Raw genomic sequence first — 17,556 nt, 5'->3', positions numbered from 1 at the left:
TTCAGGCTCAAGGCAAATAATTTATTAATGTAGCACCTTGTACCTGACAGGGTTATTGGCACTGTTATCGTCTACTAATTTCGCAGTAAATGAATATACTATTTAATCGTCATTGTCTGATTGGCCTGAACCCCCTGCCACACTATCTCCACGAGCCATTGGGCAACCTAAGAGATTGTGACTCGTGAGTCGTGAGAGGCGACGCTGAGGCCCCGGGCCTCTTGGTCCTGTCGTTGAAGGCACGCGCCGTGGTCTGCATACATGACTGGAGCTTGGCGACCCCGTGAAGAGTCAAGCGTCTTGGCCATGACTGGCGGCTTTCTGTCCATCCCGGATTGTGGGCTTCGACCGTGCCCTTTTTGGCTATCTGACATGCTGGTGGTGCTACTCGGTGTATTTGAAGACGGGGGAACATCAGTGATGCCAGGACGGACGTAGCACATTTGCCTCTCAAGTCCATGGCAACGTCCATCTAGACAGTCTCAACACAAGGACAATAATGTCTTTCAGCGCTGTAAACAGACCAAAGCACAGCGACAGCGAAGCAACATGAAGCGAACAGTGAAGCACGAAGAGAACAGCAGAAGAGCAGGGCAATTGGGGGCCGCATACGGAGTAGCTGCATAGAGTGGACCCGAGAAAAGTGTCAATTGATTCAGGCTTTGGCCAACCAGCGTACGGCACACATGCAATTAAGCCTCGCCGCACCTGCTCGTCCCACGTGCAGATGCTACTGGCTGCGGCTGCGAGGGGCACAATCGCCCCGCCGGGGTTGGGGAGACGGGGAAGGTGCGGATCAGGTCCCTGCCTCAGCCAAGCAAATGGTAGCAAAAGATGCCACCCAGGGATGCTCATCTCTCAACAAAAAAACACCGACGTGAAATTTATTTCATCTTTTGATACGCGTCGAAAAGCATGTGATTATGGGTCGCGGCGACTACTGTGCGTACGCAATTCCAAGGCCTCGATGTTTGTTTCGCCTAAGAGGATTAGTGTAACCAGACTGGCACTACGGAGTACTCTGGCGTGATTCAACGTTCCAGATGTCCTGTGCGTGGTTTGTGGCTACACGAACAATGCCTTTGACGAACCCGAGGACGACGTAATCAATCCGTCGCTTGATGGGCCAATCACCTCGCTCTTGGTACAGAATATCCATCCTCCGTACTCCGTATACCGCATTGCTTCACATGATGATAACCGTGGCTATTATTAGGGACGGTTGTTATCCATACAGACACCGAAAGTGGCAGCCTGTTCTTTCTCTTCATTGCAACTCCCACGGCCGGCAGCAAGCTTCACTGCCGAAAGACGCTACACATCCTTGTGCGTGCAATACTACCCCATTGCCATACGCCAAGGCACTGTCACCCTACCCAGCTTGTCCCATGCAGTCTGGTGAGATGGCCGGGTACCCAATCTACACAGCTGTGTGGTACAGTACTATTTGCCTCACACTGTAGACGGAGCCTCCAGTAGCAATCGCAGGCACCGCCAACGTGCTGCCAACGTCAATCTCATCTGACACGAAGCCATGCTCGCTCTCGCAGACGCCAAGAGTCCAAGATCGGCTACTCAGTGCCGCTCCGGCGGTGACGACACTCGATCCCGCGCTTCAAGTTGGCCCATGCCCGGGGTGTCGTCTTATTGTTAACCGCAACTGTACACAGGCTATTTTGCCCCTGCGTGTCCCTCTCTAATACAATCTGCATCGATCAACATTGTCATGCTCACATCTGAGCCCTGGAGATGACGAGATGCCAGCAGTCAGGACTGCGCTTCGTCGACCAGCCGCCGTGTTTGCCAGTCATGATGTTCGAGCTCTCGTGGGATTCTGCATCCTAGGTACGCGCGTCCCTGGAACCTATGTTTTCAAGGAGCATCTTGATACTTTATTCCTTTGAGCTTTTCGTCTTGCTCTTGGCTAGTACCAACGACAAACCGGCTGACTGTTCCCTCATAGGCCTCGTCAATGTCGTCTTGCCGTCCATCATCTTCTCCTCTAGCTACCTCATCATTCCATATTCGCGGCCGACAGTGATTCTCATCGAAGCATCACCGGCCCTTGCGACAAAACTAATCCTTCCCTATGTCTTATGCCATGTCGCCTGGTGGCTTCGGCCCTGTTTCCTCACAGCATGCTGGATCCTCGCAGCCATTGTTACCGCGGCTGCGCCGCCAAACGTCGCGCCCCCCATTCGCATCCTCATGACGATGCTGGCCTCGGCCAGCGCTGCGGCAGGAGAAGTCTCGTTTCTATCGCAGATGCGATATTATGGACGCTGGGGACTGGCCGGCTGGGGAATGGGCACGGGCATCGGCAGAGTGGTGGTCGCCGTGATGCCGCATGTGCTCACCTACGGCATGGGCATGTTGTTGCGGGATTTGCTCCATTGCGTGTACTACCTGGTTGGCATTCTGCTAGCTGCGCATTTCGTGGTCCTGCCTTCAGCTCCGCTGCCTCGAATCAGTACCAAATCGCCTTGGACGAGATCGTCTGTGAACGACGAGGAAGAGAACATTCCTTTGACACCAGGGCGTGGTGCCTCCAAGCCGACGGCCATGTTGCGATCTAGAGTTAAACGAAGTTTGACTCTAGTTCAGCCCCTATTGGTCAAGTTTATACTGCCCATGTTCATGGCGTCTTCTGTACAGGCTTTCGTCTTTCCGGCGTCCACTCGATTGCAGCCCATGTCCGCATCCCTGGGTGCATTTGCGCAATTCAAGGCCGCGTTCGGAGCTGCTTTCCAGGTGGGAGATTTCGTCGCACGATCGTCACTGGTCTTGTTCCAGTGGAAACAGCTGTACCCTCTGTTTGTGCTCCTGGGGGTCTCCTCGGGGCTGCAGCTCATAAATCTGCTCTTCTTTGTAGCATCGAGCGCGTTTTCACTCTTGCTACTGGCGTCGTCTGTGGGAGTCGCCGGCGGGGCGATATACATGGCGATACTGTCCGCGGTCTTGGGTTATATAGAGCATGATGCGCGTTTGGTAGACGCTGATTTCTGCATTGGGATGGTATCGAGTGGCGAAACTGGGGGGATCATGTTGGGGTCTCTACTGGGGGCGTTTATGGAGATGAGCTACTGCGCGTCAGATACGGGCGCAAGGGGCCGGTGGTGTACGAGCACCAGATGATTGAACTACTTTCATGGCAATCTTGATAGCATAGCGTGAGTTGCTAGTTGAACGAACGGGCCAGGTCTATGTCGACGTCAACTAGTATGAGTGCGGCGCATTTTGGAGAATTTCTTTACTGTTGACGCCACATTCCTGAACTATCTTGATGTCCAAGAGTATTCTGACAAAGCACAATCATAACGACATGGATACAAAGTTTATAAACATGGAAATGCAAGCGTCGTCAGCACCTGGCATGGTTCCATCCTCAGTGGTCTGAAAACGAAATCCGTCGAAATTGAATTTGGGTCTAGGGTGGTTACTCCTTGTCTTGTGGCCCATTCAAAACAAGTACACTGAGAATGAGCATGTCGGAATCAACTTGAAAGGCAATGAAAGGGTGAAAGGCTAGACAAATCCCCTTTTATTTTCCTCTTCTTCTTATGTTGGAAGAGTAAGACAAGTAATAGTAAGACAAGTAATCGTATTGATAGCGTGGCATTCAGGTGCCAGCATAGCTACTCACTCGTAGTCCCGATAAAGCACTCATGGTAGATGCCTTGCATCTGCTATATAAAACTCCCGACATGGGATGCTCATCGTATTGTTTTGAATGGCATATTGCCCTCCGCCACGCATTCGCCCTTCTGCCACGTTCATGTTAGAATTTGCTCAAGCACAAGACCTTTTTTTTTTTTTTGTTTCCTAGAAAAGAGACTGCGTGTTTATCCACTAGAGGCATTTTCCAGGCCTCACAAGCTAAAAATCGAACACTATCGCCGTGAAAAGGATGCTATGCCGAAAACTCTAGGCTCATCCACTACCGCAGCCTCTCTTCTCCTAATCTAGTTTCTCCAGTACACGATATCGAGTTAGTCCGCAGAATGGGGTATAATTTCGGTAGTTGTAATGAAACAGCGCAAAGTGTCCAAATACCCGTCAAGGGTATGTGGTATTCGTGGACCGGACACATGTCGTCTATAGCTAAAAGCTTCATGTGATTGAGGGCACAGCCAACTAGAAGCAGATCCACGAATCGACAGTCAACGATACGATTGCCAACTCGGTCCCAGCTCCTTCTTGTACCGATGACCACCCAGCTGCAAGAATGGAGAGCCATTTTCAGGGTCCCGTGAAGGCCACCGTAACCGGGGGGGGGGGGGGGGGGGGGTAAACCCCTAGTATTCAGGGCACCAGCCGGCACATTCCCAGTCGATGAAACCCGACACATGGCCGCTGTATACCGAGATGTTGTGAAAGGCAAAGTCACCATGTGTGAAAACAATGCCATGCTCAAGAGGCATCGCCCGAGCAGTAGCCGAGGCTGGGTCATACTCGTGCCGTGTCTTGAAAGAGTGAGATGAGGCGGTACTTAGAAGGTAGTGATAGAATTCGTCCTCTGGCTCGCAAGGTCCCACGCGATGGTTTGGAACGCGGATACTGCGGATAGAACCGCCGGAAACACTGCAGATGCGTCGGCCCCAGGGGTTTCCCAGGAACGAATCGCCCCCAGCATCATGTGCAGCTCCATGATGGCGGTGTTGCCATGTTGAGCGCTTACATGCTCGTAGGCCACGCGAGCTCCTCCCCAGGCAGGCGAGTCATCAGGATCGAAACAGGAGCCCACGGGGTATGCGGGTTCTCTCTGTAGCTGATGATCTTTGCACAAGGAAAGCCGGCTGCGTGGCTGGAGGTTGGTCGTGCCATGACTGACGAGGAACAACTGCCAAGTGATGTTGGACCAGAGTCACCAGACTCATCCGCAGGTATTGGCGAGGAATGGCGGGGGATCGAATCGTCTAATTGTCCACGTGAAAAAAGATTGAGAAATATCCCTGGTATCCAGCTTTCAAGTATGCCCTTTTGGATCCGTCCCTCGTAACACCAGATGAGATCGAGGTTTGGGCCTCGGCGCCGTCCCCGATTTTTGCTCCGGGTGGCACAAGAGACGAAGAAGGAGCCGTGTAAATTGGTTTGTACAAGAAGCCTTTGCACGTGCTGTTCATCGCCACCGACTTACTACAGTGGAGGCAAAAAGCATTCAAGTGAATGTGTCCCGGGCTATGGCGTTCATATAGAACAAACTACAGTATATTAGTGTATCCTTCCCGGTGGCAAATTATATCCTGCCCCAGAATAAATACATGCCTCAACTTGGTGTTCTACCAGGTATTGGCAGTAGCCTCATCGAAAATGCCACCGTTCTCCTGAACAAAAAGGTCGCTGCCAGAGTAGTATCGGGTTTGGCCACAGCCACGGAGCAAAAAGATATAGCAATAGCGGCCCTTGGCCCAATAACCCCGGAATCCAGCTTCGAAATGTGCCCTTGGCTCTCTTGACCCATCTTCGAGGCCCCGACAGTCGTAGCTACTAGGTTTTGCTAGCTAGCTGCTAATGTGCGCTTTATAACCCAATTTTAACCTCCATGGCAGCCTCGTTTGGACCTTGAACCGAATTTGAACCTTGTAGATAAAAAGGCCCGGCTGGATAACTCACTTGTCGACGTACGTATGCGATGACGCACATGCTGACATCAATAATTGTTGGATTTAACAGCTCCATCCTCGAGCAAATTCGCCCTGCAGAACGAGAAGCTTTCAACAGCGCGTTAATTGGAGATTATTGTATACGTACAGATGAGGGGGAAAACGACGAATTTGGTGATATTGATGATAAGTACATCCCTTCGTTCAAGGCCCTGGAATCCTGTCAATTCGCCCCAGGTGTCCGTTGATACATGGTCAGACCGCCCTTGATACCTGTATTGTGACCCTCGATTCGAGCCCTACTCCGAGCGCAACTATCATGACCAGCCTCTGAAATTCCCCTTGTTGACACAACTATAATCGGGTCTGTTGAAGTTCGTGTAAATGCTAGGCCGATAGACGCTTGAACGTGTATCATTCTCTCGATGCCATAAAATGCAATCATTCTTGATGTCGCATCACTTCGTTTGAATCCGCCCAAAACACCAAGTATATGGGAAATCTGCGCCCAGCACCAAACACGGTTGCCACGCTGGCCTTTCCCACTCAGACCCCATGCACTAAACTCATAGAGACACCGAGACGTCGTGCCATCCGCCCTTCATGACGTCCCTAACACTCCTTGCCCCCGGCGCAAGTACACCAGCACCCATCGGGAGCGCAGCAGCGCGAACAACGTCTTCCTGCTGGCATGCAGTGGGTACAAGAGGAACATGACTCAATAACAACCTCGCCTTGATCATTCAGAATGTAGGATCCTGTGCGCTCGACAACGGCAGCCGTGGCGGTGAGCGCAGCGAGAGATAGCAGGACGAGGAAACGCATCTCGGATATGAAAAAGTGAAATGGAAGTGGGAATAATATGCGATGTTTGTTTTGTATTGACGTTGGTGTAATGTTGAGGAATAAATGTGTCTGCGGTGCCGTCTTTTATACCTGAAGACATCGATATGGCTAGTAGCTAGCTTAGGCGGCGACGACATGACCGGACTGTATTAACTTTTACTCAAATTGAGTACGGAGCTGGTGGTTGACTCGGCTCTTCGAATGTGGCCACTGGCGTGCGGACGGCAAGAGCCACAGGCACCAATTCCTTGCTTTGGGGGCGTGTAATGACTCGCAGTAGAGAATGGACATGTATAGTTTGGAACCAGCGTCTTTGCTTGTCTTATACAAGCTGAAAAAATCGTTCAATCATTATTCGTTATACGTATTACTTCATGCCGTCGCTTCGAGTTTCGTCAAGTTCCTTGTCCTTCGGCTCATTGTCTGCGGTCATTGTCTGCGCCCGTGCCTTGTCCCAATCCTGAAGCTCTCTCAACAACTCTTCCATCTTGCTTCGAATCAGGTCCTCGACGCTTTCATCCGCGCTCTGCTCCGCGATATCCAGTGGAACGTGCCCAGTCCGATCCTCTATCAAGGTATCCGCTTCTGCATCAAGGAGTAGCTTGCAAGTATCGTAAGACCCTTTTCGCCCTGCTGCAAGATGTAGTGGCGTCTGTCCAAGCCGATTCTTCGCAATTCACGCCGGCTCCAGCTTTGATCAATGCGCTCAAAAGGCCCGTATGTCCTCGCTGCGCCGCAACGTGCAACGGCGTGTCTCGCTCTAGGAAATGATGCCGTTGCACGTCAAACCCAGCTTCGATCAGTCGGATAGCGGATCTGGGAGTACCTGCTTTGATGGCTCGAATTACGGCCACAGATTCTCGTATAGCCCCGTGTGTGCGAAGAATGGCCGCTCCCTCATCGTCGCCGTGCGACACAGCCAGGCTCAGCAACCGAGCAATGCCCGACAGACCAATCTGCCTGTCTAGCAAGTACTTCAACACGTCGTAATGGCTGTAGTACGTGGCGGACGCGACGAGGTTTACACGACGCCCTGTTGATGCTCCAGCTTCGACAAGCATAGCGGCAGCTTCCCTTTGACCTCGGGCACAAGCCAATTTTAGCGCCCTATATCCCGCCTCTTGTATCAGATCACCATTATGCTCCAGCAGAAGATTCATCGTCTCAGGGCGTCCCATACCAGCTGCTGCACGTAACGAGTCGGCTTCAATTTCAAGCCCGCCATGGCCCCTCTCGAGCAACATGGAAACCATCTCGCCATCGCCCGATGCGGCTGCACCGATTAATGGATTCGTTTCTATTGACGACTCTCCCAGTTGAATTTCCATGCCAATGTTATCCAGAATAAGAGTTGTCAATTTCATGTCACGCGACACAGCCGCATAAATTAGTGGCGTCATATCACCTTGCGTTATATCCCACTCCTCCGGAGCTTCGATGCTTTGGATTGATCGTGCTTGATTGATGCCGTCGTACCTATTGAATTGTGATATTTGTTCAACTAGCTCGTACCATCTGTACAAGCAGGCCACCCAAATTGGGCTTGGTTTATCTTGTACGGCGTCGTGAAATTTGCTCTCAACCGGAAAGTCGTCGGGGTTGTTCGAAACAGTTGCCAATGCGTGCCAAGCCTGAAAGGATATTGTCACTTTTTTAGAATCCTTGGCGTTGACAAGAAATTCGGTGAGTAATACTGTTAGAGCGTGCTTAGTTCGCAGTTCTTTTAATGCCTGAACATGTTGGGCCCAGTAGACGCATGAGTAGGTTGATGCGTGCGAATCGTCGCTATTGATCATGTGAGTAGCAATCTTAACATGAATCGGCTTAGGTTCGGGCGGTTGGGCTTTGACCGTAGCCTTAGATTGATAGTCGTCGGCCCCGGGCGTAGAGGAATCGTCAATCGAATCGTTGCCATCTTTCTTCAAGGCCGGTTCTGCTGTGGTCGATTCAGCAGCATCATCGGACTGCGGCCCCTTTGTTCCAGTAGGTGAGTCCATCACCTCTTCAATTGGTGACTGTGTATTTCTAGTGTCCCGTGGAGAGTCGGCCACAGCTGACTCCTGTAGTTCGTCGTACGCTGCCTCGGTCCTCGTCAAGAAAAGCTGAAGACATGCCGCAGCAATCGCGGCGTTACCTCTTGCTGCGATCATAGTATCAACACTCCGCGCGGTAAGGCCTTCCAGGAATTCTCGCACAGATAAGTTAGCCAGCACAAACACCCCGTTGCGCAAAACAACGAGATTAGCACAGACGTCGAGAATCTCACCGGTCGTGATAGCTTCTAGAGAGTCGGAGCGCCTTTTTTCGCCATTCGGTTCTTGAATCTGAAGAGACGCTGATGCGATGGCGGCGAAGTTGTGTGCTGTAATGACTTTTTGCCCATATAAAAGCCACTGAAACGTGAAGATGGCCAGTTTTGATGCGTGTTTGCCAGATTCTAGAATCGTGTTATAGATCTCCCAATACGAGCCTTCAAGGGTAGGTGGCAGTTTTCCCAGTCGATTACGATTGTCCGCTGCAACTTTGAGTGGCACCAGGGACTGAATCTGGAGCTCAACCCAACGAAACCTACACTGCTTGTTAGTTCTTCGCTTTTGAATCTCAATCGCCCTGCGCGATTTTCATAGGATCAAACCTGCATTCTTCCAGCACTGCTCTGCAAGGTTTGCACGATGGTGTCGCGAAGTCCGGTCAGCAATTTTCCGTGCAAGAGTCGTGCATTGTCAACACGGTTGTCGCTTTGATACACCACACATTAGCCCTGCGGTGCTGGACGATGGGATTAGAAATAAACAAAAGTAGGCGACTTGCATGAAAGAAGCAATATCCTCAGCATTCTCATCAGCATCAATGTATATATTGGGCGATTCTGCGAGCTGTAAGACGATATCGTAGTTATCCCTGCTCGAGATGAAGATTTTTGAGTAGATTTGGAGACTTTTGAATCCATCTTGACAATACGTCCATGAGCGTCTGTCGTTCTTCGTAGTTGACTTCATCCAATGCATCGAGAATGATGGTAACGGCGGGGTATTCGCCTAGAAGCTCCAGGACAACCCTGTCGGACTCTTCAATAGACCAAGCCTGATCTTCAAATTCAGAAAACCCGTCTATCGCTTCTCGATATTGCTCGACTACGGGGCCAAGTATAGGCTGGTCAGGCCTGAGGCTTGCCAGTTGTCGTACAATGCTTGCGACTATCTTGTCACACTGACCTCGGTGCGGCTCAGCAGGGCTTGGAATGCAGTAGAAATATGCAACCTTGTTCGTTTGCACAAGCTCGTCCACAACCAGCGAAGTCAGTTTTGTCTTTCCTGACCCAGGTACTCCAGTCCAGGAAAGCTTTGCTGCGGAGCAACCATGCGCCTGATCTTTCCAAGCGCATCTTTCGTGCCGTTTTGTGGTGTACGGGATACGGAATCGTAGAAATCGCTTTGAGTATGCGCACGCGAGTTTCTCGTTCTAAGCCGTCTTGAATGGCCTCCAAGTGGTCGGCGCTTCTTGCGATGGGCCTCTAGAGTTCCTGTAGCTTGTTCTGAAGGACTTCAAACTCTTCCTCGTTCTTTTCTGCAGTCGCAAGTCGTGATGGCTCGTCCACTCTGCGCCATGACTTTTCGATGGGCTGAAATTTGGCTTCTATGTCTTTTTTCGACACGACTATGCTCTTGAGATGCCGTGCGATGGTGCTGGAGCCGAAGTAGCGGAGTAAGTATCCCAGGAACTTTAGGACATTCGTGTGGAGAGTCTCGACTGCTTCAAAAAGTTGAGGGTAAACGTCGAGACTGAGTGCAAAGTTTGTTAGGAAACCTTTGGCGTTGCGGGCCTTATTTAAATCACTTACTGGTGATGCTTGGGCTGGAGATATTGCACTTCGAATATACTAGAGATCGTGATGTAGTTTACCAAACGTTCTATGGAAGAAAGCGCGAGGTCAAGCGTCTCGAAATCATTCACGGCCACTTGCAGCACGAAGCGGACCGCAGCCCAGGGCAGCGCTGCATGCACAGGGTCGTACTGCACGATTATATCACCTATGCTCTAAACAAAAGGATTAGCATACATTTAGCAGCACGAGTTGGCCGGGGCGTTTGTGCAAATGCCGGTGCGACGTACGATGAACTTTGTGACCCAAGCGGACAACTTGTCGAGCACATCACGAATTACAATCTCTCGACCTGGAATCCTCACTTTCCTCCTCTTCCTTAAGCAGTCCTCCTTCTTCTTGAGAGTTGCCGCGAGGACATATTGCAGAATACCCAAGGCAGGCTTTTCGGCATCGAGGTTTTGGAACAACTGACGCTCCTCATCGCTCAAGGCGTGAAGAGCAGCCGTCCATTTCCCCTCCTTCTCCGCAACTGAACCGTTTTCACTGGGAACTAACCTTGGGGTTACCGAGTCTGCATTCTCTGTTAGGGTTGCATCTTCCGGCGTAGACATTACAAACAATGCTGATAGGTACTGCTCTGGCTAACAACTTAGGCAATATGCCACAGGAGTTTAAATCCCAGACGACAGGGCAACGAGCAGAGGCTCGGCAAGAGGCGGGGGCGACGTGGTAGCACACGCCCATGCTCCTCGCGAGTTAATTGGCCACGTGTCGCCATGGAAATGCTAGTGCTGTACAGAATCACATAATTTAGCTTGTAGTTATGACGATCTAGGTATTTATTCTACATTGAGTTACTTACCGAAGCAGGATTTGTAGACTCGCAGAGTCAAGCCTTCTGTACCTTTCATCTGAGTATCTAGGTGAATGCGGACGAAATCAGGACAACTGAGTGGTAAATTGCTGGTGTATTTCCAACAACACCAAGCTGACCATCGTATATCGGCATCATCGGCATCAAGACCGCTGGGGTCGATAACCTAAGAATAGCTGCCATTCGCCACCTTTAAAAGATTCACCAGAATCTGGAAAATTTCAGAGAATCACGTGGAAGGGCAGCATTGGCCATTATAACTACAACGCTGACGTTTAGCTTCTGCACCCGTCAAGGCCCATTCATGTTGCATGCTGCATGAAGTAGACTAGAATGCAACTGCATAATGCCTGAAGTATATCCTGGGCCTATAAATACCGGTCACCAGGAAATTTCTCCGCATATTAATCAACAGACCACCGGTAACTCCCGTGGAAGCATACTGCCACCTTTGGAATTGTTTCAAATTGGAACCTCATGTGATAAACTTTTGGCAGCTTTCCCCATATCCAGCTGCCTGGCAAAGTTTTGCCCTGTCACTGGCCATTAATGTTGCATTCGGGACATCGCATTCATTTGACTCGACGGGTGTTCAAGCCCGGGTTGCCATCTGACTGGTTTGACTTCTCCGTCTGTGGAAAAAAACTCGTTTTTACCTAGACCCCACGGGGTAAGAACCGATTCCCATGGCTCGACTGGGTTTACAGCGCGGGGAAACAGGAGGAGCATGATGTGTAGGTGGGTATTACCGGTTGCCGGGAACTTGCTTGTACATACATACAACAATGGCTGAGGACTGATGACGATCTGTGTGTGGGCGCTCGGTTGGTGAAATTGACGGATCCTAGTTCATTCTCCGACTTGGAGGTGGCACAGCCCAAATTTGACAAATCGACTGCCCGCGGCGTTGTGTGGAAGAAAATAACAATGATGAGTGCAATGTGTTTTACGTAGGAGGATTGATGGCAGATGACGGTTGAGCCCATCCCGGCTACCTAGGTAGTATGTAAAACTTAGTATTGAATCCGCTGCTGGCAAATGAGAACCTACCTGTCAGATACCGCGTCTGTACTAGACGCAGGCGTATGCGACAAAAGGGCAATGTTGATTCAGCTCCGTCGGCTCACTTTTCTGTCATGTTTCGCAGCTGCCGTTTTGAGCCTGAAGCCGCGCCAATGAGCGCAACCATTCCAATGGTTGACAATGGGCGTTGAATACAAGGCACAATCTACCATGTTGTCGGTGGATGGAAGTGGCCCTGATAAAGGCACTCAAAAGGATCCTTTGCCCAAATGGGCAGCCAAGCCGGCTATTCGGAATGGCACAGATTGAACGGGAGGGCAGCAAAACGCCGCCCTGGGAGACGCCAATCCCGCCTTCGAGCGAATCGGCGCGTCACCCGCACCCCCTCTACATTCTCCAAGTCCCAAGGTCCTGATTCCGGGGTGCGATGGCTGGTGGGAACTTTTGCTGACTCTGCGTTTCTCCAAAGTCCGCTCATCGCTTTCTTTCGTTGGCCAATTCGCCGACTGCCCACCAGGAGGGGAGATGCGTCAAAGGAGCGAACTAACCAGAGGCTGGCCGGAGTAGCTCAATTGTTCGGGAGCGTAATCTGTGCTGGGGGGGTATTTCCTGTTGCTTTGCAGATGGTTGCGTCCCAAATGGCGGTTTGGTGACAGCCAAAACGCCTCGGCCCAAGCTGTTGGTGTCGCCAAGTACCTTGGCGATTCAATGCCATCTTGCCAAGCGATCCGACCTTGATAACAGCCAGTGCCAAGCTGGAAGCTACCGCTGTCGAGGAGGCGAGACGGGGGTTCATGCCCATGCAGCTTGGCAGATAAGAGGTTAGTAGGCGGTATTCCCAGTGATGGCTGCTGGGATCATAGGCGCTCATGACCCACCTGACTCGGACGAAGCTTGACAACTTGGATAAATTCGGCGCGTCATTGATGTCCATGGACATGGAAGCAGACAAGATGCTGCGAGTACGGAGTACTACCAATGTGGACCATTGCAGCCGCAGGCCTTATCTCGAATAAAGCCCAAGTATCACTCACGGTGGCGCCGAACGACCAGTCTCGCCTCGTTCCATTCCAGTGGACCTTGGACCCCTTTGTGACCTGTTCCACGGGTAATGGTACCATGTTCGACCGCCCGCCGGCAATCACAATTCTGGCCGCAGAATGGCACAGCAGAGCCTCGTGACATGTACGGAGTACATACACAACCTGATGAACAGACCAGGGATGAACGTCGAAGTGCCTTGGAATGCAGGCGAGGATGGAAGCGGGGGGCGAAGGATGGACAGTCATTGGGAAACGCCAGTTGCGGCAGGTGCGACCCAGGACCGCACGTGCGAGTTTGCAAGACCTGGCATGTGTGGACAAGCCAAACGACGATGCCTTGATCTCGTCTTCTCCATCTATTGCCAACGAAAAGCTCGCCATCGATTGCAAACATGGTCCTTTTGTCGAAACGCCGCATCCGGCCATCCCCTTGGCGTCGTCGCCACTAGGCCAACTGGCAACTGGTGCCCTCTCTACACCCTCTGGTGGCCCTTGTTCCATTTCCATGTTTAATACTCCGTACTCCGTACACCAGTTCCCAAAGTTCCATTACCCAGCCCACCCCGGCGCGCCCGCTCACATCAGAATATGGTTTGCTGCCGATCCAGGGCCGCTTGACGCCTCTTGCGCTCTGTTGTGCTCTCGTGGTCCCCTGCCGAAGTGGGTGCGCCCGTGTGGAGCTGGGGTAGTTTGGGGATCTGAGCAAAAGATCCTTCATGTGGCCAGTGGTGAGAGGAGTGAGAGGACCAATGGCGAAGAGCGCAATGCTAACATATGCTCCAACCGGTCCATCCTGGCTAATTCCGCATGGTCCCGAAGCTTAGCGTGTGCTACCCTGACCTAATTGATACCGATGGATGATCGTTCTCGACTCGAGTGGTCCGCGAGACTGATGGAAGTTGGGGTTCGCGGTTGTGGAAGCCAAAGAATGGATTGGATCGCCACTCAACAAGGGCCTTTGTTTGGCCCGTCCGATATCAAAAACTAAGCGTCGCCAGCTATTCAATTCACATATATAGATGAACCGCCGACGGCCAGTCTCCCGCTTGCCATCCGATCTTGCCTCCCTTCCCGTTGCTTCTCGCCATTGGGGATCTCCATCTTTCTCACAATCCTCGTTGCAATCTTGCATCCCCTACCATAGAGTAAAGGCCTTGGCACAACCGACTCTCACAATGGGCTTGAAGGACCGTTTCGGCCTCTCGCAGAGGCAAATGTCTGGCGAGGAAGAACTTCCCGCTGGCGTCATGGGTGATCCCACCCATGAGCTCAAGGCCTTCAGCAGACAGCATAAATGGGATCCCTTCTTGGACAACGAGAAGCTCGACACAATTGATGATGCTCTCGCATCAGAAAACGTCGAGAAGCAAGCCGTCGTCGACGAAACCCTCATTCAGGAAGACTCTCCCTACCCCGAAGTCCGCGCATCGGTACGTTTCCTCGCTTCGCCTGGCCTGTTTGACGACGTCTTGACGAAGATCTCTACCCCAGGTCAGTTTGGCTGGCGCTGACAATGCCATTTTTCTAGGTCCCGCCATCCGACGAGCAGGACATGCCTGTTGACACTATCCGAGCTTGGTTTCTTGGTGCGCTGCTGTGCACAGTCGTTGCCGCGTGCAACGTTCTCCTCTCCATGCATGTCTCATCCGCCAACATCTCATCCACTGTGGTGCAGTTGATCGCCTACCCGTATGTCACAAATCATTTTAATCCAATCACACCAAACCAAGTTGCTTACATTCGCTCCGGGAAGACTAGGTGTCGGTTTGGCCAACATTCTCCCGAACAAGGAGCGCAGCTTCTTAGGCTGGAAGTACAACCTCAACCCCGGGCCGTTCAACGTCAAGGAGCACACCATCATCACCATGATGACTGCTGCTGGCTCAACTTACAGCTACGCTATCGACATCTTGCTGGCCCAAGAGGTCTTCTACAAGCAAAGATTCGGGTAAGATGACGCTTCATATCCGTTTGCACTTGCTATACCTATATCTTGGTGCTAATAAACTCAATTTTAAAGATGGGGCTTCCAGATCCTGCTTATCGTCTCCACTCAAGCCATGGGCTTCGGCATTGCTGGCGTTGCTCGTCGTTTCCTAGTCTGGCCTGCATCTATGGTCTGGCCTGCTAATTTAGTGACTTGCACGGTTATGCATTCGCTGCATAAACATGTTCCTTCTGACCCTGCCAGTACGAATGGCTGGCAAATCTCTCGATACAGGTTCTTTATAATCGTTTCGCTAGTTACCTTTGTGTACCAGTGGATCCCTGAAGTCTTTGCCACATTTCTTCAGTACTTCACGTTTGCGTGCTGGATCGCCCCGAATAACATCATCGTTAACCAGCTATTCGGCCACGTCTCTGGTCTTGGCATCTTGCCCATCACCTTTGATTGGCTTGGTGTGTCATCCTGGCTAGGCAGTCCGTTGCAGACGCCTCTCTTCGCTATTCTTAACGTGGGTTTCGGTCTCCTCATCTGCTTGATTGGAGCTATCGGTCTCGCCTACGGCGGTCCCGTCGAGTACAAGTATTTACCGCTTAGCGCCAATAAGAACTGGGACCGCTTCGCCAAACCATACAATACCTCCCGAATCTTGAGCCCTGACTATACCGTCAACGAGACCGCCTACCAGGCCTACTCGCCCATCTTGCTTGGCGCAACCTTTTCAATTTCCTACGGCATGTCCTTTGCCACTCTCATGTCCACCATCTTCCATTGTGGGCTCTTTTATGGCCCTGATATTTGGCGTCGCGCTTTTAGCTCTCGCTCGGAAGAACCCGATATCCACTTGAAGCTCATGCGCAAGTACAAGGAGGCCCCAGAGTGGTGGTTTGCCATCATCTTCGTTGTTTCTTTTGCATTTGGCATGATCGCCTCGCAAGTCTGGACCACTCACTTGCCATGGTGGGCATACATTGTTTGCATTTTAATTGGGGTTGTTTTATTCGTCCCTATCGGCATGATCCAGGCCATCACCAATCAGCAACCCGGTCTCAACGTCGTCACTGAGATGATTTTCGGCTATATGTGAGTTTTCTACCTGCCGAAAGTTTGTGGTAAAACTTTACGGGTGTGTTGTGGAGTTCTGCTAGCTAACCTTTCCTTACCTAGGCTCCCCGGACGCCCTATTGCTATGATGTTGTTCAAGTCCTGGGGATACATGACCTGTGCCAACGGCCTGACGTATATTTCTGACATGAAGATTGGCCACTACATGAAGGTTCCTCCTCGCAGCATGTTCTACGCCCAGGCCTTTGCTGTGGTTTGGTTGTCTATTGTGCAAATTGCCACCTATAACTTTGTTATTGGTAACATTAAGGGAATTTGCACGGATGAGCAGTCTCAGGGACTGATTTGCCCCAATGCCGCCACTTTCTATAATGCTAGCGTTATCTGGGGTGTTATTGTAAGTTGGCCCATGACTTTTGCCCCCATGAATGCTCTTCTAACCCGCCATTGACAGGGCCCAAAGCGCGTGTTCGGTGCCGGTGGCATCTACTCCTGGACTAACTGGTTCTGGTTCATCGGTGCCGCTTGTCCAACTATTCAGTACTTCGTCGCCAGACGCTACCCCCGCTCCTTTGCTCGATATATCATCTGGCCCGCCATCTTTAGTGCTTGCGGCCTCGTTCCTCCCGCTACCCTTTACTATCTTCTCCCTTGGGTCATTGTCGGCGTCATTTTCAACGGCTTCATCCGACGCTACTTCTTTGGCTGGTGGTGTAAGTTTGATCTTCACTGTCTTGAAACGCGAGTGACCTGTCCTAACCATTTGCCACAGCTCAGTACAACTTTGTTCTCTCCGGCGCGCTGGATATCGGCTCACGTCTCTGCGTCGTCATTGTCGCCCTTGCCCTTGGTCTCAGTGGTAAGAACTTCCCTGACTGGTGGGGAAATGTTGTCTACACCGAGACATTGGATTACACGAGGAAGGCTGTTACGCGGAAGTTTATTCCCAATGTCACGGAGCCCATTGGCCCGTCATCATGGTAGTTTATTGTATGTAGCATTTGCAGCGGGGTATTAGCGACATTCGTCATATTTCTCATGACCTTCGTTACGCATTCTAATGACGCATGTAGCTGGTCTACAGTGCAATGAATAATGTGAAGCGTCTTGTTCCATTCGGTGTACTTGAGACATGTGTCGCATAATGTCCCTTGCTTTGATAAACGTCTGGGAAGGCGTAGTTACGGAAACCAACCTTTTCAAGTTTATATATCGTAGTGACGGCTGTTTTTGGTTGGTGGTAAAGGCAGCAAACCTGCATGGACATGTGCGCACACAGTCACGTCCTGCTTCATATTTCGAGTGAGGACTTTGATGCCCCGGACCACTGT

The 17,556-nt window shown here is 51.3% G+C and overlaps 4 protein-coding genes across 4 annotated transcripts; 2 read left to right on the top strand and 2 right to left on the bottom strand.

Moving 5' to 3' along the window:
• Positions 1-1,757: 1,757 nt before the first annotated feature.
• MAA_09797 (CLN3 protein) lies at positions 1,758-2,978 on the top strand (the record flags this gene model as incomplete). The annotated part of the gene is made up of 3 exons (XM_007827795.1): positions 1,758-1,845; positions 1,964-2,813; positions 2,873-2,978. 3 exons carry the CDS (start codon positions 1,758-1,760, stop codon positions 2,976-2,978), a joined length of 1,044 nt encoding a protein of 347 aa, XP_007825986.1.
• A 1,317-nt stretch (positions 2,979-4,295) lies between these two features.
• On the bottom strand, positions 4,296-4,824 carry MAA_09798 (phosphotransferase family protein; the record flags this gene model as incomplete). The annotated part of the gene is made up of 2 exons (XM_007827796.1): positions 4,296-4,581; positions 4,679-4,824. The coding sequence occupies 2 exons, from the start codon at positions 4,822-4,824 to the stop codon at positions 4,296-4,298; spliced, it is 432 nt and encodes a 143-aa protein (XP_007825987.1).
• A 1,992-nt stretch (positions 4,825-6,816) lies between these two features.
• On the bottom strand, positions 6,817-10,886 carry MAA_09799 (Ankyrin repeat-containing domain protein; the record flags this gene model as incomplete). The annotated part of the gene is made up of 6 exons (XM_007827797.2): positions 6,817-7,050; positions 7,130-9,017; positions 9,388-9,834; positions 10,001-10,231; positions 10,291-10,487; positions 10,563-10,886. The coding sequence occupies 6 exons, from the start codon at positions 10,884-10,886 to the stop codon at positions 6,817-6,819; spliced, it is 3,321 nt and encodes a 1,106-aa protein (XP_007825988.2).
• Positions 10,887-14,390: 3,504 nt separating this feature from the next.
• MAA_09800 (small oligopeptide transporter, OPT family) lies at positions 14,391-17,209 on the top strand (the record flags this gene model as incomplete). Its single annotated transcript, XM_007827798.2, has 7 exons — positions 14,391-14,645; positions 14,744-14,904; positions 14,969-15,163; positions 15,236-16,243; positions 16,328-16,622; positions 16,680-16,938; positions 16,998-17,209. The coding sequence occupies 7 exons, from the start codon at positions 14,391-14,393 to the stop codon at positions 17,207-17,209; spliced, it is 2,385 nt and encodes a 794-aa protein (XP_007825989.2).
• Positions 17,210-17,556: the final 347 nt, after the last annotated feature.

The sequence above is a fragment of the Metarhizium robertsii genome (genome assembly GCF_000187425.2).
Source record: "Metarhizium robertsii ARSEF 23 chromosome Unknown MAA_Scf_8, whole genome shotgun sequence".
NCBI classification, from domain to species: domain Eukaryota; kingdom Fungi; phylum Ascomycota; class Sordariomycetes; order Hypocreales; family Clavicipitaceae; genus Metarhizium; species Metarhizium robertsii.
This window is presented reverse-complemented; position numbering and strand designations above follow the sequence as displayed.